Below are 15,341 nucleotides of genomic sequence, written 5' to 3' on the forward strand. Positions count from 1 at the left end.
CCGGTGAGAGCGGCAACTCTCCCTCTCTTCCCACCCCTCCCAGCGCTGCGAGGAAGTGAGGTCACACGCTATGACGGCACTTCCTCCAAGCAGTCTTTGCAGATGGCGCGCAGTAGGAAAGAGAGAGGATCTCCCAGGACCAGGTAAGTGCATGGAATGAGGGAGGGGGATGAAATCTTTATCATGGACTCACTAGTACTACTAGTGAGTCCATGATAAAGATTTTACCCCCCTTCCTCTCAGTGAGTCAGTAGTGGGGGGTGGACATGAAATGGGGGAATAGACATGAATTGGGGGGGATAGATGAAATGGACATGAAATATGGAGGGATATGAAATATGGGGGAATGGACATGAAATATGGGGGGATATGAAATATGGGGAAATGGACATAAAATGTGGGGGGATATGAAATATGGGGAAATGGACATAAAATGTGGGGGGATGGACATGAAATGGGGTGTACATAAAATATGGGGGGGAATATGAAATATGGGGGGGGGGGGGTGGATGCTGAAACTCACGCTACACCACTGTGTCCGGTGTGAAGAGTCCGGGAGGGGCAAGGAAGTTTCCCTGAATGGCATTTTAGAAATTTGGTAACCCTACTAGCAGTATTCCTGAAGAACCTTAGCTCACTGCTCATGTGCAATGGCCTCCAGTTCAGTAATATTCTTCGGTTTGCGTGCTGCAACCGCCTACTTCAAATCCAACCAGAAATTATCTGTGGTGTTCAAGTTAGGTGACTGTGATGGCCACTGCAGATTTTTTTAGGACTTATTCTGCAATCACGCCTTGGTGGAATTTGAGGTATCAATAGATACCTGGGGTTCCCCTCTTTCAGCTGGGGCCATATTCATTGCCCCAAACTGACAGGTGAGCTACATGTTACATGTAAGACCACATATTGAATATGCTGTGCAATTTTCGGCACCTGTTCTAAAGAAGGATATTATGTCACTAGAAAAAGTGCAGAGGCGGGCTACAAAATTAATAAAAGGAATGGAACAGATCAGCTATGAAGAACGGTTAACAAATTTAAACCTATTTAGTTTAGAAAAACGTCGCCTGAGAGGGGATATGATAACATTATACAAATATATTCAGGGCCAATACAAACCATTGTGTGGAAATCTATTCACAAACCGGACTTTACATAGGACACGAGGCCATGCGTTTAGACTGGAAGAAAGAAGATTTTGTCTAAGGCAAAGGAAAGGTTTTTTTACTGTAAGAACAATCAGGATGTGGAATTCTCTGCCTGAAGAAGTGGTTTTATCAGAGTCCATACAGATGTTCAAACAGCTACTAGATGCATACTTGCAAAAACAGAATATTCAAGGACATAATCTTTCAATGTAGGGTAATAACTGCTTGATCCAAGGATAAATCTGACTGCCATTCTGGGGTCAAGAAGGATTTTTTTTCCTAGCTTGTTGCAAAATTGTGCTTCAAACTGGGTTTTTTTGCCATCTTTTGGATCAACAGCAAAAAAACAAATGTGAGGAAGGCTGAACTTGATGGACGCAAGTCTCTTTTCAGCTATGTAACTCTGTAACTATGTAACTATGCAGAGCTCAAAGAGAGATCGGCATGCAACTTTTTCAATAGGGATTTAAATCCCCATACACAGCAATGCAGTGTGAGCAGGGTTAAATCCCTGATCATACCAGTAAACCCAGGCTGTACCAGCTGGAGAAGAGGAATGTCTAATAAATTACTTTTTTTTTACTGAATTACTGAATATTCAGTAATAAATCATTTCAAAATATTCTTCTATGACCTTATTTTCATCTGGAGTGAGACAGTAAAATCTACCATGAGGAAGTATGTACCAGGCTGTAAGTAAATGGTGCTAACATAAGACATATGAGGTAATAACTTGTCAGCTTCTGTTTTGTTCAATGGCCTTGGCTAAACTGGCATATTATGATACCTTTATCAACCTTGTGAGTAGCTGCATAGGTTGTTTGTAACTGCTTGACACTCTTCCATAATAGTGTCTATGTCCACCATTTAAAGGGACACTATAGGCACCCAGCATCCTTAAAGGGACACTATAGTCACCAGGACAACTACAGCTTAATGTAATGTGTATGGTAAGTATAATCATTCTCTTCAGGTATTTCCATGCAAACACTGCCTTTTCAGGGTATTTTCCTTATAGAGATGCATTAATTCAATGTATCTCTATATGGAGGGGCTGACTGGCCATAACGGTGTTTGGCCCCAACCTCATCCCGTCTCCTTGCCGATTTCAGCCAATCCAATGCTTTTCCTATGGGAAAGCATTGAATTGGCTAGAAATCGTGAATTCTGATGATGTCACCAAGAAGGTGAGTCAGAGGCAGGGCCAGCGCTGGAGGACCCACGGGGTGCTGGAAATTAAGTGAGTTTTAACCCCTTCTAAATGGGCTTATGGAGGGCAATCTACCTAAATGGTGGTTTTAACACTATAGGGTCAGGAATACAAGTTTGTGTCCTAGACCCTATAGTGTTCCTTTAATCCTGCAAAGGTAATTATTGCAGTTTTTTATAAACTGCAATAATTAGCTTTGTGGAGTAACTCCACCTCTAGTGACTGTCTACTGTGTCTATTAGGTTACTTTTAGTTGCCTAACTGATGCTGGACGTCCTCACTAAATGCACGAGGACATCCAGCATCACTGGAATCCACATAGGAAAGCATTGTACAATGCTTTCCTATGGAGAAATCGTAATGCGACCGCGGCATGCGCATTAGGTCTCCCCGCCGGCTGATGTCAGCAGGGGAGGAGCAAAGGTGGACCCGAGCCATCGCCGAAAGCCTTCTGCACCTTGGAGGGGGCAGGTGGGCACTATAGGGATCCATAGTGCCAGGAAAACAATTTTGTTTTCCTAGCACTATAGTTTCCCTATAAGTGTTTTGTTCCTTGAGATCATTTTGTAGATCCTAAGCTGCTACCTCATCTGGTATATGGTCATGAAGCTAGAAACCAGGACACCATTGTTAAAATTTATGTCAACTCATACTTAATAGAATATTCTCCTAAAGTATAAGGATATTACTTCATGCTTAGGGTAGATGTAGTTGCAATGTAGAGTGAGAATGTCACCTGAAAGCTTCTATATTTTGATAATTGTTATAAGGACTAACTTGTTATTCTTTCACAACTAATTTGCTAAAGACATGGCTTAGCCAATAAGAAAGTTAGTAATGTAACCTACTTTGGTCAGTAGCGAAGGAGTATGAAGACAAGTCAAAACAGTTGGCTATGTGTTCAACCTCAGCACTTGAATAAGTCACCTCCATTGTTTGTGGGTGTTACAAGTTGAACCAAGGGAACTATTTCAATGAAACTGACATAGGAGGACCAGTGGTATCATGAGGACCTTCACTAGGTAAATTAGTTGTTGGTGCTACTAACTAGAATGATAGTGTATATAAACAAAATACACAAGAATGCAATCATGTGTAAGAACCATGAAAGCAAGTCAATGTAAATAGGTCATAGAAATTAACTTGCATCAAAACAGCAATGTCAGAAAGTTGATATGTGCTAACACACAGCAGCAACTGGATAGTTTGCCAGGAAACACAGAGCTAGTTGGTGTGTGTCTAAATGCTGTAGCATCTGACATCATTTCTGCTGCTAAGACAACATGAATGGTGTGTAATGTAACAAGAAGAATTATAAGTGAGAGAAAATAATTACAATATTTTAAAAACTAATTTATTTAAATGTTTAACCAGCACATAAACCATTGATACAATTTGTTGATTAGTATGTGTTTGAGTAGTTTGGTGGGTGACAGGTTCCCTTAAATGTAAAGAATTGATATTAAAGCTGCTGTGGTGTCATAGTAAATAATACCTGGCTTAGAACATAGGGCAAGTCCCTTCGGGAAACTTTGACACAATGTTTGCTTCTTGCTAGAAACAGGAGCTCTTCTTCATTCAGGCCTACATGAATTCTGCCTTTTAGAATGCCTACTGTGGCTGGCACTGAGCCATTTGTACGCACAATGTCTTCCACTTCTTTGGCCATTCTGGAAGGGAATTAAAACAAGACAAGCATTTATTATTGCTAGTAATTCTAATGCACTTCAAGGTCACTGTGAAGGACTTTTATGCAATTGCCTATATGCTTCAGTTTAATTCTCTCCCTGCTATTTTAAGGTCTATATTGTTCGGTTCCAAATGTCAAGAATGAATGTATTTTAAAGTGTTTTATGTCTTTTTGCAACCATGTGGTTAATGGAGTCTGCCTCTAGCCCTGGATAATTGGATTACTTTCCCCTTTGTCTCCAGGATAGAGGCCTCTGCAAAACCTGTCTAAACCAGATTGCCATGCTGCCAGTAAGGGACAAAAGATACTTTTACTAACTTTTGAACCCCTGGTCTGATTCATTATTATTCATTATTTTTTAATATGTTGTTCCCCTGAATGGATTGATTGTGAATATGTAATTTTTATGTAAATGTGATGTATGGTTTTAGAGTTATGAATGTTAGGTAAAAAGTATGTTAAACTGTAAATGTTCTGGCCAGCAGATAATTGAGCTATGTATATTGCTAAAACTCAATTATCTAGCCTGTCCTAGAGGAGGAGTTTTGTGTTGCATAAATTGTGAGTTCTGTTTGCCAGTAAATCAGTCTTGTTCCAGCATTAAGCCTTGGCTCATGTGTGGATTATTTGGTGAGACCAGCAATTTATTACTCTGTGGATTACTTGCTGATTTTATTTTATGGGAAGAAGGGAATGCTTGACGGAGTAACGGATTGTACCGTCACAACTGGTTGGCAGCGGCGGGATTTTCCCTTCTACTTTCCTTTACACTAGGATTCCAAGCAGACACTGGGAACAGTGAATGGAAGGCTGGTACACCCTGCTTAAAAGAAATACACTGAAAGAACTACTGGAAGTCCGTGGAAGGATTGCTAGCAACAAAACCAAGTGGGTCATCATAGCAGAATTAATGGAGCTAGACCAGGAGAACTTGGTTGCAGCAACGCCAGCAGTACAAGAGATGGAGACACCAGTGATTCAGGAGGAGGAATCACCAGCCAACAAGGCAATGAGAGAGAAGCTAGCATGTTTCGGTCCGAACCCAACGGCGGATGTGGTGCTGAAAGTGATGAACCTGTTAGCGGAGGAGGCTAAACAAATAAGAGACGCAGAGCTACAGTTAAAACTGGCAGCAGTCCAACAAGCAGCCACACATTCTCCAAACAGTGAGTACAGCACAGCAGACACAAGGAAGATTCCGTTTAGCGCTTTTAAAGCTTTTAATGAAAAAGACTGTGAAATTGATAATTACCTGGCAGATTTTGAGCGACAATGTAACCTGCACCGAATAGATAGAGGAGAGTGGGTTTCAATATTGTCCGGCAAACTGTCAGGCAAAGCTTCTGATGCTTTCCGGACCGTGCCAGAGCAGGAGATCCATAGCTACGCCAGGGTTAAAGAAGTGCTCCTGGCTCGTTATGCAGTATCCCCAGAGTCCTACCGACAAAAGTTCAGGGACTCACGCAAAACCACGAAAGACTCTTACGTGGAATGGGCATGCCAGTTATCCCTGTCGGCCTCTAACTGGGTTAACAGCAGCCAGGCCACCACCGCAGAGGACATTTTGCAACGTTTGGAAACACCCGTCTCAAGGCATTTACATCTACATCACAATCACTCCTCGGCAGGCATCCGGTTCATGGGTCTTGAACATGTACCACAGCCTCCTAGGAAAGGAAACTGGGACCTAAAACTAAGACAAAGAGAGGCGTTTTGGATTTACCATCTCAAAACGCTATCTCCCCTGGGGCTAAATGAAGGGTTTTCATATTCCCCGTTTATTTAAAGTACTGCAATAATTCTGATAATAAATGGTATCTTAAGTTATGCCTGTATATATGTATATATTCTTTATTTATTTCTATTAATATTTGGTGTTCATATATGTCCATTCACTTTACTTGTATTATAGGTCTAAGAGTTTAGGGGTCTGTTTTGTGTTTGCTTAACTAATGGGCTACTATTTACAGTGGAAATAAAATAATTGTCGGCTTCTGTGTATGATTGCCCATATAGCCATTGTACTTATCCCTTACTGGTTCACAACGGTTATAAGTTGTTTCTTTAATTGTACTAAAGCTACACAATACAGCCATAAGAATCAATCCACATACTTGACCTATATGACACAATTTGGACATTCCAAGGGTTAACTGTTAAGCTATGGATACTGCCCTTTAGACATAGTAAGTATCCATTTATATCTGTTCCGGGCGGGGCACTCAAAGGGTTAATTCCCTTCCACCTGATTACGTTTAGTTTTCTGTTCTGGCCACCTCTGACATAGAAATGTGGGCTGACACTATGGTGTAGAAAAGATATAACTGGTATGTGAGCACTCCAATTAATTATGCAAATCAACATAAAAATCAAAGTAAAATAAAAAGTAATAATGACCAATATCGCTGGGATCACCACAATGACCACCATAAATCAAAATTAAATGTACTGGGTGAGTCTATCTGAATCAGAATACTCTACACATATATAAAGAGTATACAAAATATCATTTATTGTATAGAAAGCCAAACATAAAAATATGAAACAACATCTCAAAATGTCCAGTATCAGATGTAAGCGTGGTGAATAGTAAGGGGCCCCTTGTTCATGTTCTTGTCGACAAAGGACTGATGTGAAAAATCGGAGATGTGCACATAAACATAAAAACTATATGTGAACTTTAAAAAGAAATCAAGCGATAAACTCCATGTACAGTCCGTAAAAAATATAAGTAGGTAGACGTATAGTGCCCAGACGACAGAGCCGTCTCACGGAGAGGGAGCTCGAAAAACCAGCCAAACACCCTGGTCAAGACTAAGGGGGAAGCGATAGGGATGGCCCCAAAGGTGAAAATCACATCCACCAGATATGGAACACTATGGGGATATCACTACGGCAACTTACCCTATTCGTCCAACCTTCGGATGAGATACTGGGAGCACATAAACTCCAAACCGTGGGAGCTGCAGGATCAGTCGTTCTCGCCAGGTCACTTGCCGAAAAATCAATGGCGGGTAATATTTACATCTGACACTATGGTGTGTTACACCACACCCCCACAGCCCCATTCGTAGGAGGACCGGAGCAGCTTAGACACAATCACAGGTGATTACAATAAAGCTTATGAGCTTAAGGTATAAATTTACCGCCCGGACAGTTTTTGCTCACTGCTGATACCCCTGAGGACGGCGTGTGGTCACGCCGAAACGTACGTCGGGTTCTTCTGTGTTTTTAATACTCTTTGAGCACTTTGCTCTGAGCACCTTTTCATTTATGTTTTTCTAGCATGTGTGTGTAACCTGGGGCTTCAGATGTTATGACAGCATTTAGATTAGAACACCCACAAAGGTGCTTTATAGGAGATAGGGTATTAGCATAGCACTACTGTTTGGTTGGGAGTGTGTGTTTCTCCCTTTCCCTGTTCTCTCCTACTGCTTTGTTACCTGAGTTATGTATGGGGGTACATATTGCCTTCTATCCCCTCTCTGTTTTTTGTGAGGGTTCCTTTTGGCTATTAGGCTCTTGACTAGCCCTGTTCCTACCATACATATTTATCCCTATATTATTCTGTCCATCACTGATAACCCAGGTTTTTAATAGATTTCAATAAAGGCTTTTTTATTATTTTTTTGGCAACTACACTACTGTTGAGATTGGATATTTACCCTCTGGGCGGTCTTTATATAAGACATCCCTTTTTGGGTTTTTTTCTTCCTTTTTTCTACAATTTCCAGGGTTACCCCCCTTTTAACCAGTCCAGGTGACCTCTATACTCTGGAGGCTCGGCAGTGGGATACGGGAGTGTCTTTTCCTCCCCCCCCCCCCCCCACTTTCCAGCCTTTTGAGTTTCCTTTTTCTTGACATTTTGCAACTAATGCTCCTCGACCTGGGTACCGCCCACCAGCAGCAGCCCATTGTGTAGACTCGGCTTGGGATCCCCAGGAGCTGGGTCAGGAAGAACCATTGGGCACCCTTTACGAAGCCCTCATGGTACAATCTGTTATTACAGACAACAGGAAACACCATTGTCAGCTGGTCATGATTAACGGAAAAAACGCCCGGGGATTAAGAGACAGTGGGGCGACCATCACGTTGGTACAAAGACACCTTATAAAGGCATCAGAGAGACCGGGGAAATCAATTGCTGTGAGAGTGGCAGGGGGGCAGTATACCGTATTCCTACTGCACAGGTACACCTAGACTGGGGTGCGGGAGCTGGAAATGTTCATGTGGGCGTCATGAAAGACCTACCTTCTGAAGTCATCTTGGGCAACGACATTGGCCCCCTGACTTCGGCGTTCGCCTCTACCCCCGCTCAGGAGGCCCACGCAGTAACCACCAGAGCACAAAGTCGCGCTGCCGAGAGCCATCTGCTTCCTACTGAGACCCAGGTAAGCCAACCCAACCTACCCTTGACTGTAGAACCCCTACCCTGGGACACCCCAGAAGACTTTGGGCGGGAGGTGACCAGAGACCCTTCCCTCAGAAAGTATCGAGAGAAAGCCAGGAGGGGCCAAGGGGGGGTTGGAGAAGGAGCAATTTATCTGGGAGAAAGGCCGCTTGTACAGGCTCACCGAGACCCGGGGTAATGCACCAGGGCCTAAGCAAAAACGCCAGCTGGTAGTTCCCCGGAAATACCGGCAGGAGTTATTGAGGATTGGGCACGACGTACCCTTGGCAGGCCATTTGGGAATACGCAAGACAGGGTATCGGATAACCCAGATCTGGCCTGGCGTATCCGACGACGTCAGGGCGTATTGTCAAACGTGCAAGGTATGCCAACGTATAGGTAAAAATGGAGACCACCCAAAGGCTAAACTAGTTTCCATGCCCATTCACAAGGGTAGCCGTGGACATTATAGGGCCCCTGGCCCAACCTAGCCGTTCCGGCAAGCGGTATATACTCACCATAGTAGACTACGCCACCCGTTACCCCGAAGCGGTAGCTCTCTCGAACATACAGGCTGAGACCGTAGCAGAGGCCCTAGTTAAAGTATTTTCCCGAGTAGGATTTCCCAAGGAGGTTCTGTCCGACCAAGGTACCCAATTCACGGCCGAGATAACCCAGCAGATATGGAAAACCTGTGGAGTTAAATCCCTGACTAGCTCCCCATACCACCCCCAGACTAACGGCCTGTGCGAGTGCTTCAACGGAACGCTAAAGCAATGTTGAAGTCATTCACGGGGGCGTACAAGGATTGGGAGCGATTCCTGCCACACCTTCTCTTTGCCTAGCGAGAGGTGCCGCAGGAATCGACCGGATTCTCACCCTTCGAACTTCTCTATGGGAGGCGGGTGAGGGGGCCCTTAGATCTCATCAAGGATCACTGGGAGGGGCAGACAGATTGAGGGGACCCCGGTTGTACCTTATGTCCTGGAGCTGAGGGACCGCATGGAGGAATTAGCCCAGACAGTGCAAGAGAACCTCCAGGCGGCCCAACAGCGCCAGAAGGTATGGTATGACCGACGGGCTAGGCACCGGAGCTTTCAGATAGGCCAAAAGGTCATGGTATTAAGGCCGGTCCGAACAGACAAGCTCCAGGCCGCCTGGCAGGGCCCCTATAAAGTTATAGGACAGATATGCGACACTACCTACACGATAGCCAGCTGCGAGGATGAAGATGTGAAACGAACCTTTCACATCAACATGCTCAAGGCCTATCAGGAACGGGCAGAGGAGGTAGCCGCTATCTGTGCACCAGCAGTAGAAGACACAGAGACCCTACCCCTTCCCGACCTATTGGGCAGTAACGAAGGGATGACCCAGATAGAGAAAGTCCAACTAGGTGAACAGCTGGAGCCGCAAGAGCGGGCTCAAGCTGTCCGCTTACTAAAAACAAAACAGGCCACATTCTCTCAGGAGCCTGGATACACACGGTAGAGACTCCAGGACAGGCACCCCTGAGACAGTCTCCCTACCGTATCCCCGAAGCAGTCCGGGAAGGGATGCGGAAGGAAATAGATGAGATGCTTCGGCTAGGCGTAATCGAACCCTCAGAAAGTCCTTGGGCCTCGCCGGTAGTCTTAGTGCCAAAGAAGGATGGGACAACCCGCTTCTGTGTAGACTACCGGCGCCTCAACGACAAGACAGTTACGGACGCCTATCCGATGCCACGGATGGACGAGCTGCTTGACCGTATCTCTGCAGGGAAGTATCTGACCACAATAGACCTATGCAAGGGATATTGGCAGATTCCCCTAGCAGAAGATGCCATACCCAAGTCGGCCTTCATCACCCCGTTCGGTCTATACCAATTCCGGGTTATGCCGTTCGGGATGAAGAACGCCCCGGCCACCTTCCAACGGATGGTGGATCAGTTACTTGGGGGTCTCCAGAGCTTCGCATGCGCTTACCAGGATGACATCGCCATCCATAGCGATACATGGGAAGTGCACCTAGAGCACGTAGGGGTAGTATTAGATAGGATCAGGGGGGCCGGGCTGACCCTGAAACCCGACAAATGTCATTTGGGTATGGCGGAGGTACAATATTTGGGCCACCGAGTAGGATGTGGTAAGCAACGGCCGGAGCCGGCTAAGATCGAGGCCGTTGCCAATTGGCCCACTCCCCACACCAAGACACAAGTCATGGCTTTCTTGGGCACAGCCGGCTATTACAGATGCTTTGTACCCGACTATAGCGCCCTGACCAAACCCCTGACCGACTTGACCAAAAAGAAGCTACCCCGACAAGTCCTGTGGTCCCCGAATGCGAGGTGGCTTTCCAAGCACTAAAGACTGCTCTGGTTAATGCTCCGGTGTTGGTTACCCCAGATCCTAACAAAAGATTTATTGTCCACACAGACGCTTCAATGTTTGGACTGGGGGCAGTACTAAGCCAGATCGGGGAGGATGGAGGAGAGCACCCGGTGGCATACCTGAGTCGGAAGCTGTTACCAAGGGAGGTCAGTTATGCCACCATTGAAAAAGAGTGTTTGGCCTTAGTATGGGCACTCAAAAAACTCATACCTTACCTTTATGGCCGGGCTTTCACTCTCATCACCGATCACAACCCCTTGGTGTGACTTAACCGGGTTTCAGGGGACAACGCCCGGTTGCTACGCTGGAGCTTGGCCTTACAGCCCTATGACTTTACGATTCATTATCGCCCAGGCAAGCAAAATGGGAATGCCGATGGATTGTCACGCCAAATGGATTTAACCTCAGACTAAAAGCTCTGAACCCGTCAACCCTACTGGACCAGGAAAGGTCCAACCGAGTTGCCGGAGCAGGGAGAAAAATGGGGGCCATTGTGAAGGACTTTTATGCAATTGCCTATATGCTTCAGTTTAATTCTCTCCCTGCTATTTTAAGGTCTATATTGTTCGGTTCCAAATGTCAAGAATGAATGTATTTTAAAGTGTTTTATGTCTTTTTGCAACCATGTGGTCAATGGAGTCTGCCTCTAGCCCTGGATAATTGGATTACTTTCCCCTTTGTCTCCAGGATAGAGGCCTCTGTAAAACCTGTCTAAACCAGATTTCCATGCTGCCAGTAAGGGACAAAAGATACTTTTACTAACTTTTGAACCCCTGGTCTGATTGGATTGATTGTGAATATGTATTTTTTATGTAAATGTGATGTATGGTTTTAGAGTTATGAATGTTAGGTAAAAAGTATGTTAAACTGTAAATGTTCTGGCCAGCAGATAATTGAGCTATGTATATTGCTAAAACTCAATTATCTAGCCTGGCCCAGAGGAGGAGTTTTGTGTTGCATAAATTGTGAGTTCTGTGTGCCAGGAAATCAGTCTTGTTCCAGCATTAAGCCTTGGCTCATGTGTGGATTATTTGGCGAGACCAGCAATTTATTACTCTGTGGATTACTTGCTGATTTTATTTTATGGGAAGAAGGGAATGCTTGACGGAGTAACGGATTGTACCGTCACAGTCACATTTGCCATCTAAAATTTTATATAAAGAGGCCAGTCGTGTATGCTAGGAGCTTCTGCTAACTAGAGCCTAAACCACTGAAAAAAGAGAGAGACTTGGACCAAAGTGCACAGCAGACGGCGATCAAGGTGGTGATTTTACCATCCAGTCTTGAGGCCGAAGGGGTCTGGCAGTCCATCGGTTGGGGAAAGCGGCCAATCTCCTGGCCGAGGAGACATGGCTCAAAGCATGCTCTACGAGGCCCCGTAGCCCCCGTGGGCTTGTGGGTTACATCCAGGCCCCCACTGAAGTACACCGTATCTCAGCAGTCACAGAGGGTGACGGGAAAGAAGGCAAAACGGTTTTATCTGATGGCCTCTATGTGGAATAGACTGACTGAAAAAAACTGAAATATTACCTGCAAATCTCTTTTCGCACTATGGTGGTGTATGTTTGTTTTTATAATGTTAGTAAAAGTTACTACAACCCAACAAAACCTATATAATAGACTAATAAAGGTGCACAAATTCTGCTCTGGTGCCAAGATATTTCCCATTTAATTGTATTGCCCACATTTAGATATATTGTTTCAGAATAAGATACATTTTAGCAAAATTATCACCTGTACCAGTTTGCTTTCTGTGGAGTCCAGTTTGGTTAGGAGCGAGTGCATGATATGTTAATTTGCACTGAGTTTGTTAAGGTCATCCATTTCCAAAATGTCTAATCGAAAACCCAACGTTATCTTAGCTGCCACTGTTTACCAACTTGAAGTGTGCAGACCTGTCCCCAAAGCCATTTCTGAACTGCATGACACTGTGAAATGTATAACAGAGACACCTGTAGTCCTACCTGGTGGCCAGAGCACAGACCTCTGGAAACAGGTGCAGCGTAGGTACATTCATTGATGATGTTTGGTTTTCATTGCTAAAGCACATTAGCTCTTTGACTTGTATTTCCTATCTACATAATCTAAGACACAATTGTGCATACCCACCTGATGTTGTGAGGATAAGGCATCCCATGTGTTATAATTGTGCTCTCCAAAGCTACAACCGGCTTCCCCTCAGAAAGTGCCTGCTGCACACTAGGGTGTATCCTGAAGGAGGAATCTGGAAGTAATAAAAATGCTCAAACGAAAAGTATCAAATGCTGTTGACTAACTATTGACCAGTGAAGCACAGAAAGTAGTCGACTAGCTATTGTCTCGGCGAAGCACATAATGTTTCAAATTGATATGACAGCAATTTTATGTTATGTATTCAGGTACCAAATCTGCATGTAAGCTCTGAAAATGTGCTGTATGTGTAGGACTTTGATATCAGATTGGTTTTCTGCAATTCAATTGCATTTAAAATGTGATGGCTATGGTTAGAACAAAAAAGAAGGTATCCTGGGACAGGAACCTGAAATTGACACTGTCACCCCAAATGCTGGACAGCTGGGAATCAGGCTGATGATAACTGCAGTCCAACATCTGGTTTTAGAGTTGTTGCATTCACTATGTGTTCCTGGACACATAACTAACCTTCAAGGAGACCTGTTGCATCTAGCAACCATACTCTGCAGAATGGAATATTTAACTTAGTATATTCATTTGAAATACCTACTGCATTATTTAATTTCTGTAGTACAGTAGTTCTGTACTGCAGTGCAGTAATTTACATGCACTGCTCATCAACATGTTATAGAGAAAAAGGGTCCAGCGGTAAAGCTGTGGGTCTGACAACCATTTTACAGAATGCGCTTCATTTATTAATTCCACAGATTTAATTGTTGCACTCTACATGCTGTGGATTGACACCACAATCATTCTCTGCAAGGATCTGACTTCTAGCTGCACATTTTGAGTAATCTTTTAAGTTATATGTATGCATAATATGCCTCACCTAAAATACTGGGTTAAATGAGCACCAATTTGTATAATCCACAGATTTGTATTTTGGAAGCAATATCAATGCATTACAATGCAACTCTTTTTACCGAATAATAATTTTGATCAGACATTTACTTACTGTGGCAAAGCCTCTGTTCTGACACCATACCACATCCAGCCCGACCCACAGCACTGGAAATTCCAGAACTGAATTGCCTGAGGACCATTCCCAACATTCCAAGGGCACTGGCAAGAATGGAACACAAAAAAAAAAAAAATCAGGAAGATCCAAGGAAATACTTGAGCAGTGTGTTATTAAAGGAACACGGCAAGCACCACAACCACTACAGCTCAATGTAGTGGTTATGGTTTCAAGAATGCCCTAGCGCCCTGCAATGTAACAGTAGTCAAAAAGTTTATTTTACCAGTTACCTGGCTTTCACCAAGAGCTACTCCCTTACGCCACTCAGCTAAATGCTAGTAAAAATAATTATACTATTTAGAAGGAAAGCAAACAATATAAGCACATCAAGAATGATCATCCACCAGCAACATTCAGTTTATGATAAAATAGCCTATATTGTTCATGTACTTACATAATCTGTATTCCATCATACCATATAATGATCTGTAATTCTGATTAAAATACAATTTTCAGTTCATATTTCTTAAAAACATTATTACATTATGTACAAAAATGTATATATTTTTTTCAATGCATACAATTAACCGCTGGAAAAAAAAATGTTCATTTTGTGCAAAGATTTCCAAAACCCTTAAAAAAAACCTTTAGGAACTGGCCTCTGTATCTAATGAAGATCCACCCCATTTTTGCCCAGGACTTCTTTTTTTGTTAATGTCGGGCAAGTTCCATCAAATGCTTCAGAGGACGAATCTCCAGACTATACCTTCTGATTGGTGGTTCTAATGCGATTTAGAGATTTAGAGAAACATATATATATATATATATACAGGGAGTGCAGAATTATTAGGCAAGTTGTATTTTTGAGGATTAATTTTATTATTGAACAACAACCATGTTCTCAATGAACCCAAAAAACTCATTAATATCAAAGCTGAATATTTTTGGAAGTAGTTTTTAGTTTGTTTTTAGTTATAGCTATTTTAGGGGGATATCTGTGTGTGCAGGTGACTATTACTGTGCATAATTATTAGGCAACTTAACAAAAAACAAATATATACCCATTTCAATTATTTATTTTTACCAGTGAAACCAATATAACATCTCAACATTCACAAATATACATTTCTGACATTCAAAAACATAACAAAAACAAATCAGTGACCAATATAGCCACCTTTCTTTGCAAGGACACTCAAAAGCCTGCCATCCATGGATTCTGTCAGTGTTTTGATTTGTTCACCATCAACATTGCGTGCAGCAGCAACCACAGCCTCCCAGACACTGTTCAGAGAGGTGTACTGTTTTCCCTCCTTGTAAATCTCACATTTGATGATGGACCACAGGTTCTCAATGGGGTTCAGATCAGGTGAACAAGGAGGCCATGTCATTAGATTTTCTTCT

At 43.4% G+C, this 15,341-nt stretch overlaps 1 protein-coding gene across 5 annotated transcripts in view; it reads right to left on the bottom strand.

Annotated features, from left to right (window-relative positions):
* The window catches only part of LOC134602585 (uncharacterized), a 128,992-nt gene that overhangs the window by 101,659 nt on the left and 11,992 nt on the right, over nucleotides 1-15,341 (bottom strand). For 4 of the 5 annotated variants that reach the window (XM_063447602.1, XM_063447600.1, XM_063447598.1 and 1 more), the window contains exons 2-4: nucleotides 13,935-14,041; nucleotides 12,917-13,031; nucleotides 3,854-4,028 (exon numbers count right to left, since the gene is read on the bottom strand). In XM_063447602.1, coding sequence (XP_063303672.1) covers nucleotides 3,854-4,028; nucleotides 12,917-13,031; nucleotides 13,935-14,031 — 387 coding nt within the window. In that variant the 5' untranslated portion in view covers nucleotides 14,032-14,041. The remainder of the gene's footprint in view (nucleotides 1-3,853; nucleotides 4,029-12,916; nucleotides 13,032-13,934; nucleotides 14,042-15,341) is intronic. The other variant, XM_063447601.1, reaches the window with a different exon arrangement.

This window comes from Pelobates fuscus, chromosome 3 (assembly GCF_036172605.1).
Source record: "Pelobates fuscus isolate aPelFus1 chromosome 3, aPelFus1.pri, whole genome shotgun sequence".
NCBI classification, from domain to species: domain Eukaryota; kingdom Metazoa; phylum Chordata; class Amphibia; order Anura; family Pelobatidae; genus Pelobates; species Pelobates fuscus.